Source organism: Coenobita brevimanus, chromosome 38 (genome assembly GCF_032717465.1).
Source record: "Coenobita brevimanus isolate Jiangsu-jjx chromosome 38, ASM3271746v2, whole genome shotgun sequence".
NCBI lineage: Eukaryota > Metazoa > Arthropoda > Malacostraca > Decapoda > Coenobitidae > Coenobita > Coenobita brevimanus.
Window position 1 is genome coordinate 3,095,062 of NC_136991.1, and position 10,768 is coordinate 3,105,829.

The window sequence follows — 10,768 nt, forward strand, 5'->3', positions numbered from 1 at the left end:
AATGCAGTCAATAATACCGGGCAAATGCAGATAAAAGCCACATATTAGCTACTATCGTGGTAAATTTATCTCTCAGGCTTGTAGATTACCTGGTCAAAATTCCACAACAACCTCACCCATGTATAATCTGTTAGAGGCAACTACAGAATCTTGAGGCACTGGAAAGGGGGGGGGGAGAGAGAATCCTGAGGAATGGAAAAAAAAAAAAAAAAAAAAGGTGCAGTATTGTGACGACACTACAATCGGTTTGTTCTGAATACAGGCGTCGTAGCTGTATGAAATTCGATGACACTTATGAGACAGGGATGAGTTTCCTTAGTTAATAATCAATTAACCTTCCAGTCATACACCTGGCCATCAACCGAGCTGAATGGCGTTTGAAAAATGTCAGGTTATACGCGACGCACCGGCACACTCGACTCCTTTATAAGTACCTTCACCTTTGAAATCCTTCTTCAGTTGAATTATAATCGCCTGGAGGTACCCAGAATATAAATGAGTCGTCGTAGCAAAAGGAGATTAAAATAATAAAAATAATAAAGCTGGGTATTAAAGTCTCGACGATGACATTGTGTGCCTTTACCGCCTTTAATAATGTTCAGTGTTTCCCTCATTTTATCTCACAATCCGGATGGGAAAAACGGATAGTTATTCTACTCCCTAGCACTACTGAACTGTAATTATGAATCCACAAAATGAGTCTCTCTCTCTCTCTCTCTCTCTCTCTCTCACACACACACACACACACACACACACACACACACACACACAGGAGGGGAGGGAGGGCTGGATTAAGTTTCGCTCGATACTGAGGAGAGGCTACAAGACACCAGGAATCATACAGTTTCTCAAGCTTAAAGAATGTGTAAGACTACTTGCTTTAAATTTTTACACGGCTACCAAACACTTCAAAAGCTAGACTGAACAGCTAGAGTAATTAAAAATAAAAGTTATTTCTGATCATAATAAATAACTGATACAGAGGTTTGTTAACAGTGAAGATTGGCTAGGATTCTTATATGATACGGTCCCAAATCACATACCGAAAACATACAGATGGATAGATAGATAGTTAGACAGACAGACAGATAAATAGATATAGATATGGATCGATACATATTTGCCGTAGAGATATAGATAGATACAGATATAGATACATAGAAAGATACCCAGATATACATACACTGATAGATACAAAGACAGATAGATAGACAGATAAACGCACAGAGTGAGAGGAATACAAGACACCAAAACAAACAAATAATCAAGGGTACCAGGTACCGTTGGAACGCTCACTGAATAATGGATGAAGATAAACATACTGCATGATGACGCCACACACACACACACACACGATATTTTTTTGCAGTTATCATCCTATCCTGATATTCACTACGCACTACTCTAACGTGGGAGACTGGAATATGATGATTGTACAACTTAGTCATACTTGTATATCGAGGTATTACCAGTATATATAAAATAATACCTAAAAATAAACAATAATGGACACTGAAAACCAAATGATCTTGAATTTGGCTCTCTGTTATTTCGTTTTTGTTTTTTCTTGAAGGGAATAATTTGTGGGCTCTTGACCTTAAGGGTTTCTGCTTCCTTGCATTAAAAAAAAAAAAAAAAAAAATGCACACTTAGTTCTCACTTACTCGTGTAAATAAATAAATAACAAAATAAAAATAAATACTAAAAAATGGTCTTCAGTCATTTCACTTACCTTCCTTGTCTTCTTCATAAGGAGGGTCAGAGCAGCATCCCATTACTTGTCGAGGTTGGAGTCTTTCTCACCTTCTGATACAACGCTAACAACAGTAGCTGCTACCGATACCTTCAATCTTTACTTGACGGATGCACTATCGTAGGTCACTATCCTTTCGTCATCTATAAGTAATCCTTTTTTTTGTCTGTCACTATCTACAAACCAGTACCTCCTTCAGCACGCTGGCACATTAATTCTTGTTACCGTCACACGATTTTATTCAGCCTACAAATGACACCTTGAGAGGATGTGTGTAAAAGCTGACTCCATTAACGCCTTTCATCAAGACATTACTACAACGCCAACGCCACTTTTTTTTTTTTTTTCCACTCTACCACGGGAAGACGCCCTTTGTAATACACTGATTAACCCTTCAGGTCCAGTATCTTATTACAGGTATTTCATTCTTGCTACTACCAGGTACTTATTCAGCTTACAAGCCCCCAAGCTGCGAAGAATTAACCTTTCTGTTTCCACAGTTCTAAACAGAAGGCGGTGCTGGTAATTTTCTAAGCTTAACTGGAAGTTTGGACCTATGAACCTGGTGACTATGAGCTTGTAGGCGAAGGATGCTACGCTAAGCAGCAGCAACCCTTGGCAGTACTGGGTTCATAAAGGTTAGCTATATCTAATCCCGCCAGTTTGAAGTTTCCCTTTCCTCCATGCTCTTCCGAAGATAGCATGAACGAAATGACGTTCTGGCCTGGAGGTGTTGATAATTTTACCTTGTTACCTGCAATAGCCTAACTAACAAGATAAGAGGCATATAATCTGCGTCTGACGCCATGATCCCTCTCGCTGGAGGTTAATTACGGTGACAAATGGCAATTTCACACGCTCAACCCCCGTGATCCGATGACAAATTATTTCTTGCTTCTTCCAAACTATTTTGTTGAAGTTAAGAAAAGTTTCTCATACTGAAGGGACTGATAAATGCTATCTCTAACTCCTCCAGTCAGAAGAGCCTCTCCTTAACCCATAAAAGCATCCGAAAGTAGTAAGAATAAAATAACACCGGAGTCAAGAAGTTAAAGCCTACCATAACTTCCCTGTTCATCTCCGCTCTTGCTACAACCACACCAGCTTTATCCTGTTTACCTTACGATATCATGGAGAGGGACGTCTTCAAGTGGTAGCACCAATAAAACCAGGTCGTTCAACTGCCCGGTCATATAAACGTCCCTCAAACTACCGGTACTTCTATATCCCCCGAAGAGGACGGTGATCTACAAACCTACTTAAACTTGCAGTCCACAGGGTATACATTTCAGACGAACCTGGGGCTACAACTATTACTACACTGAGACGCCTCGTAATGAATGTATTAGAACCAATCTCCATTAACCACTCCAGTATCGTGATGGCTCTTATCTTGCTAATTCCGTATCGTGACGTCTCTTACCTTCCTGCTACCGCCACGCGACAATACTCGGCTTAGGAAAACCCTCGCAGTAAAGAAGTCAGGAACATTTAACTCATTTAACCCTTTCAGTTCGAAGACGTGGTTTTCTACTTTATTATCTCTACTCCCGACGATTGTATTCACCTTAGGAAAGAGTTTTCGCAGTAAAGGAGTTACTGAAAGCTGCGTTCCTCCCTCCAGTTCGAAAAGTCTCAAGCTGAATCAAATCGTCAGGTGATAGGTCGAATATAAAATGCGTCATAGGTGTGAAGTGGGGAGACGTCCTGCAGTAATGATGAAAGGGAGATTATGTATATAGATTTTTTTTTTTTTTTTTACCTTATCCTGACTTAGATTTTCATACTTTTGCAGTCTATTTCACGTAGCTCTGTTGCGGAAAATGGCAATAAGCTACTGTCTCATCATTCCTTACGTGGCACTTCCTCGTGACTAGTACCATATTCTAGTGCTAATCTACTGCCACAACTTAGCATTCACGACAGAGATGATGTCACTTTTAGGGGCAAGTAAGAAAAAAATACAGTAGCCTACCTCATTAACCTCTTCAATCCGACGACATACCGGTATTTTCTAGCTTATTCTCGTTATCTTCATTTTTTTTTTTTATTCAGCTTACGGGAGGTGTCTTGCAGTGAAAGGGTTAGTGAAGGCAATATTTAACTCCTCCAATTCAAAAAAGTGTACCCCAAGCCTAAGGTAAAGAAAACCGTTTGAAGACAGCAAGAACAAATTATAATATGCAATCGAATTACATGTTACCTAAAAAAAAAAAAAATACTGAATAATGTTAAAGGATGACATCAGTATCGGTCATCCGTGTCGTTCTTCATAAGGAATAAACAAATAAATACCGTAAATAAGTCGCGAAAAAATCTGCATTGTATTGACACGTGCCCTGATATCAGCTCATTATTTTAAAAAATAATGCGCGATAAAGGTGTATAATCCGTGTACCCTACCTCATAAAAAAAAAAAAAAAAAGTTTTATCAGTGGCAACGGTGCATAAATTCCAACACTGACAGACAGCGGTATTTGTATGGCTCCTAATCAACAAATATATAAACTGGCTGCATCGCATATATCTGTCTATGACTGGCCGATATATTATTTTCAATAACTAATATACATACCGGCAGCTTACGATTGCCTAATAAATTTTACAATGATCGCACTATATAATAATAATAATAATAATAATAATAATAATAATAATAGTAATAACAATAATGATGATACTACTACTACTTCTACGATTACTACTACTACTACAACCGTACTACTACTAATACTACTATTAATACGGTAATAGTAATAATAATAATAATAATAATCTGAGTATACATCATACCTTCGTTATGTGTCATGGCTACAGATTAATGGACTTGAATTATGTAAGCTTAACTATTAATATAATTTATTTATAATATTATGAAGACTCAAAACTGTGTTCCGGTGAGAGAGAGAGAGAGAGAGAGAGAGAGAGAGAGAGAGAGAGAGAGAGACGCCCCTGGGTTATAAAGCTTAAATACAACACTAGGGTAGGGTATCACTGAAGATTATGTATCCGCTGGGGTAGTCTCTGTAGCCAAGGGTGTGTACTGGCCTTGGGTGTAACTGTGGTTTAAATGCTATGGGTAGAATTCTCATGGTGAAGGAATCTATCGAAGTGACTTACTCTAATCGTATCAGTGGGTTTATATCTCTTATCAGTAGTCAATCTCGTGTCAACACCTATTAAAACTGAGTCCGCGAAGGTGAAAGAAGGCTCCTAATTCTTGTCAGTCATTTATGGAACATTTGCAGCTATTAAGAGGGATCAGTCTGTATCCCACACACATTACAGTGTATCGGTACTATGTATATACCCGGTATATTTTTGCTCTAACTTGGTCTGAAAGTGTCATCTCTCCAACTTAAAGAGAGAGTCGTAGCAATGGATTAAAACTAGAATATGATGCTAGCCACGAAGAGGTGCTATTGAAATTAAGTGGAATCGCAGTAGTGTCTTTTTCAACAACTGAGCTACGTGAAATAAGTTGTAAAAGGACGAAAATATAGGACAAGTCTGGGTATCAGGGCAGCAAGGTCAGAGATATCATTCCATCATTACATCCTTCTGAAATTATTTAAAAAAAAAAAAAAAAAAAAAAAAAAAGGATGACTTGTCCACATGTTCTCACTTTCTGTTTCACTGTTACAGTTCTTAATTTCCTGTACCACAGGGAGTCAAACACAACACTAGAGTAGGGTGCTGCACAGAGCACATAAAAGACGCTGTTACCACTGTGTCCATCGGTGTAGCTGTGTGTGTGTGTGTGTGTGTGTGTGTGTGTGTGTGTGTGTGTGTGTGTGTGTGTGTGTGTGTGTGTGTGTGTGTGTGTGTGTGTGTGTGTGTGTGTGTGTGTGTGTGTGGGTGTGTGGGTATGTGTGGGTGTGTGGGTATGTGTGGGTGTGTGTGTTTAGGAAAACGTCACTGCACAGAAGGGGTGAATCAAATCGCTTACGGTATATGTAGCATGAGTAAATTAATACATGTTCTGGGTATATGTAGCAAGAGTAAAATTAATACACGGTCAGAGTCACCGCACTGAAGGGGTGAATGAAATCGCCTGAATGCAGCACAAGTAAAACTAAGAGACGTCCTGGGTTGTGGAGTTACGAGTATACACAGCACTGAGGCATCACAGACCACCACAGACGGTGTTTCCGGTGTGGTAGTTGGTGTGCCTATGTGGTATGTCGGGGAGGGTTGTTCGTAGTGAGGGGATTATTCTCTCGTATCAAAAGGAAGTTATCTCGCTATCAAAGAGGGTTAATCTCTTGTATCAAAGGGGGGAAGGGTGTACTCGTATCACATACAAGAGGGTTCATTTCTGGTAAGAGGGGATCTAGCTCGTATCAAAGAGAATTAATGTCTCAAATCAAAGGATTAATTTCTCGTATCAAAGAGGGTTCATCTTTCGTATCAAAAGGATTAAACATCAACAGTATCGTAAGAGCTACCGTATGCATCTTAAGCGACGAACTTTCGTAGTAAAGGGTTTCAGTGAATATCCCCTGTCATTTACTGTAACTATGATAATTTTCTCCTGCATTTTCTTGCTGTCACCAAACGATTGGTTCGCTACATTCTGTTAACGAGAGACTTTTTGAACTGGAGGGGTTAAATATGGCCTTGACTACAAGACATCATCCCCAAGCTGAATGAAATCGTCTGAAGTTGTATACACCACAAAATATTCCCGAAAAAAAAAAAAGTTTGTGATTTTACTAGTCTGCGTGGCTATATGGTGATGGAGTCAATCTCGCGAGGTATCAAAGACAATAAATCCCGTAAGTAAGATTACGCCTCTGTTATTCTCGTTACTTCCTGACGATTTTATTCTGCTTAGGAGAGATTCTTCGAACTGGAGGGCTTAGATGTAGCATTAAGTCCTTCACTGTTTCACTAGCTGGTGAAGAGGGTGATTGAATAAAATAGTCCAGTGGTGACTTGAAAAATACGTCCAAGGAGTGAAAGGGATAGTGTCGTAACAAAGGAGCTGAATATAACGCTATAACATACACTGGAGAACAAAATACAATACAACGTCTCCTCTGTGGAAGTCGGTGTGGGTATGTCGTGTGTGTTGTAAAGTGTCGTCATGTGGACCGGAAAACGCACCTGTACCCCCGTTCGTTATAACACCTGTTCATTACCGTCCTCAATAACATCTGTGTCCCTCCATTCACCACTAATGACTGCACTCTTTCACCTGTTTACCCAGATACATGTTTATTAATGTCTTTCAATGGTTATACGACGGTAATACTGATAACAAATAATATTAATTGGGCAAAATATTAATAGCGATCAACAACGAGGTGATATTCAAACGTTATTACAAACGCTTGTGAATCGTCGGTAAATTCCAACTGTCCCTTTTACACAAACCTCGCCTAAAAATTACACCTGTCCATCCTTAATGCTGAGTTATAACAACAGATTAACATTAATATATACTGCTAGTCACGAAAGTGCTAAGGAAACGACATGTAGCAGATGAACTGTCAATTTCTGCAAGTGAGTTATCGGTACGCAAAATAAGGTGCAAAAGGACGAATATCTGTGTCAAGTAAGAGTGTATGAACTATAGTCACTACGGTACCTTTCACAGACTAAGACAATTATCAAAGGACTAAGCCTACACCAGAGAAAACCGGTAGTCGTTGCATCGCACACTAATATAAGGGAGACGTATTCCCTTGGGTTTATGTTTCCTACCGACTCTTTCTTATCTGTTTACAGTACCTTACTTCAGCATAGCCTACATGTTAACATACACCCGTGTGTTTGGTCTGTCTACTACTGCAAATTAAGATCGAAAAGATACATGAGCGCGCACGCACGCACGCGCACACACACACACACACACACACACACACACACACACACACACACACGAAGTTGTAGGAGCTAAGCAATACAAATCAGTACGGAAGATGTTAGAGCCTCCTAAAACTACGAGAACACGAACCCTTCAAACAGGTACCGTGTATTCTACATGTAGTTTACCTTAAAAGTATAATACTACGTGATATGATGTACCGTACTGTGATTTCCTGCACTAGTAATGTAACAGGATCAGTTTTACGTTTCTTTACGAGAGAGAGAGAGAGAGAGAGAGAGAGAGAGAGGTGAGTAAAGGTGAGGAGGAGACACGGAAGGTGAATAAATACACAAGTACCAAATATATACCATACAGGACCATGATACCAATATGGGACGCTGCTTAAGTCTACGGGGATGAATCTTGCATCACTAAAGCTTTAGTGTGTGACTGACCAAACGGGCCATCCCAACAGATACTCACTCATCTAAAAACAGTACCAGGTACGGGTAGCCTACGTACAGAAGAGAGGCGAAAGACAAGAAGCTGTCACCATTCTCCAGTATTATCACGTCATCTCAACGCCACCACAATCATCGCCATCAAAAGCAACCTTCATTCACCTTCCACACCGTCACCATCATCACTTATTTATACAACTCTCCACCATCATTATAATCACAGCCTCCATCATCGCCATTTTCACACGTTACTACTATTTTCCAGCATCATCGCCATCATCACACACTGTTATAGTAATATTATGTTCATTATCTCACCGTCCACACCACCAGACCACCACCACCACCTCCACTATCACCAATCATCATCATCTCAGCGTCCACCACCACCACCACCACCACCAGCCATCATACCAAAGAACAAATTTAGTGCAGTTGCCCTTTCGTTTCTGTGAAGTGGTAAGCAAGGTCTATTATTAAAATTCCTTTAGTCACTCAATGCGTCACTATCTACTATCACCTGCCCGTGTGTGTGTGTGTGTGTGTGTGTCAATGAGTCACTATCTACTAACACCTGCCCGTGTGTGTGTGTGTGTGTGTGTGTGTGTGTGTGTGTGTGTGTGTGTGTGTGTGTGTGTGTGTGTGTGTGTCAATGAGTCACTATCTACTATCACCTACCCGTGTGTGTGTGTGTGTGTGTGTGTGTGTGTGTGTGTGTGTGTGTGTGTGTGTGTGTGTGTGTGTGTGTGTGTGAGAGAGAGAGAGAGAGAGAGAGAGAGAGAGAGAGAGAGAGAGAGAGAGAGGAGGGTGATAATTAGTCATGTAAAGGCAAATGGCTGAAATATGGCGTGTCTGGGAGGAATTGGGTTGGTGGGGGGGGGGGACCTACTGGTGTGAACATCAAGGTTACGACTGGAAGCAGGTGCAGTTTTTGTAGTACCGGGTGAAGGGGATCGAGGGCTTAGAGGTAAGGCTTCTAACAACCCTCACCCACTATTATTACCCGGTACTACTGTGGTGATGATGACGATGACGAAGGTCTTTACTACCAAACTGTTGTGGGCCATGATAATGATGATGATGATGTAGTAAAACTTAAGTGTAACAATAATATTCCTCTTCCTAGTATAATAATAATAATAATAATAATAATTAGTCAATCATAATAATGAAAATCTGCTGTCAATATAATCATTCTTGTTCGAAAAACAGCACGTACTAAAAACTTCGAGTGTCAATACTACAAAGCAAAAATGATATTACTATAATAGGTCACTACGAAAATCAACTAACTGGTGGTGGTGGTAGGGCGAGGAGGGTGATGCTACGCTACTATCCCCCCTCCCGTCAGATTCAGCGTGATCTTGACATTTAAAACCCATTGTCTGCGTAGCTTACCCACACGGCTTGAATAACCAATGACATGCCTCTTCCTGTTCTACGCCCTCAGGATATCCCATCACACTTAAAGAATATCCTGATAAAATTACACATTGACAAATAATATACAGGAAATAAATTCTCAAGTTAGCAATCCAAAACAATGAACTTCACACGAGTACTCACCATACTGGCTCGTGGTCTCGTCTGACACTTTATCAAACAGCATCTTGTGCACGGCCTTGATCAACTACTTTCTGAAATAAACACACCATATATCACATACGAGGTCTTATGTCCAGAGGCTTGCCATTTCACCGAGCTTGATCAACACACCTCCGCCACGAAACCCCCGCTACACTGACGCTTTGTATACAAATACAAAACCATCGTACCTCTCTACCGTACTTCACCACACCTTCCTGATTTCGGGTAATTCAATGCGCCAGCTTACTCGGAGGCACTCTGTATCACGCATCTATACAGTAAATAGCTATCATGCACTATCTATATGATTGAGATATCCAAATTCTATTCCCATAATTATGGCATGTGTAAACAGCATTCTCTATCGTACTTCCCCACTAACTTATTGATATCCAGTTATCTAATGATCCAGTGGGTAGGGATTACTCAATATCACGTACTTAGATAAAAATGGCTATCGTTATGCACCTTAAGGATCCAGATAATATATCTTATAGTAATATTCTAATGGTAATGAGTACGTGTAAACTGTGCTCCAAAGTTAGAAATAATGCACTGTACAATACATGGTAACAGCCCTGGCACTCAAACTTTTATGAATCTTCTCAGACGCACAATTTGGTGTTAATGTAAAAATACAGTACAGCAATACCGCCCTAGTTTGACTTATCGATACTTATGACTATTATCGTACAAACCAGTGCTTTCAAGGTCACAGCAACGTTTTTATAGCAGCATGCCGTAAACTACCCAAATAAATTACCGTACACTCAACTTCAATGAACTTTTCAGCCAAGGTCGTTATTTTTGCCATTTTTTTTTTTTTTTACTTGTTTTTCAAACTGAGGGGGCGAATGCAGCCTTCATGAACTCCTTCACAATCAGAGTGCTCTCTAAAGCTAAAGAAGATAATAGTAAAAGGGATATACTGTAAAAATATCACCGTTGTGAAGAAATTAAAGCTTGTTCCCTGTATATCTACTTCAAAACAGAAATAGTAAGGCCTAGTTTTTCGTCCGATTATGGATATAACCTCAAGATTGCTAACCCGAGCAATTTAATTCACTGAAGGAAAATGCCCTAGTATTTAAGAGGTAAAATCACCTGGAGATGGCAAGGATAAAGTGAAGAAAACATCCTACTATATGGAGA

The 10,768-nt window shown here is 39.9% G+C and overlaps 1 protein-coding gene across 2 annotated transcripts in view; it reads right to left on the reverse strand.

The window, feature by feature from the left end:
- Ctl2 (Choline transporter-like 2) overlaps positions 1–9,720 on the reverse strand; it is a 124,900-nt gene extending 115,180 nt beyond the window's left edge. For both annotated transcript variants that reach the window (XM_080269886.1, XM_080269884.1), the window contains exon 1: positions 9,596–9,720. In XM_080269886.1, coding sequence (XP_080126012.1) covers positions 9,596–9,638 — 43 coding nt within the window. In that variant the 5' untranslated portion in view covers positions 9,639–9,720. The remainder of the gene's footprint in view (positions 1–9,595) is intronic.
- Between the last annotated feature and the right edge of the window lie 1,048 nt (positions 9,721–10,768).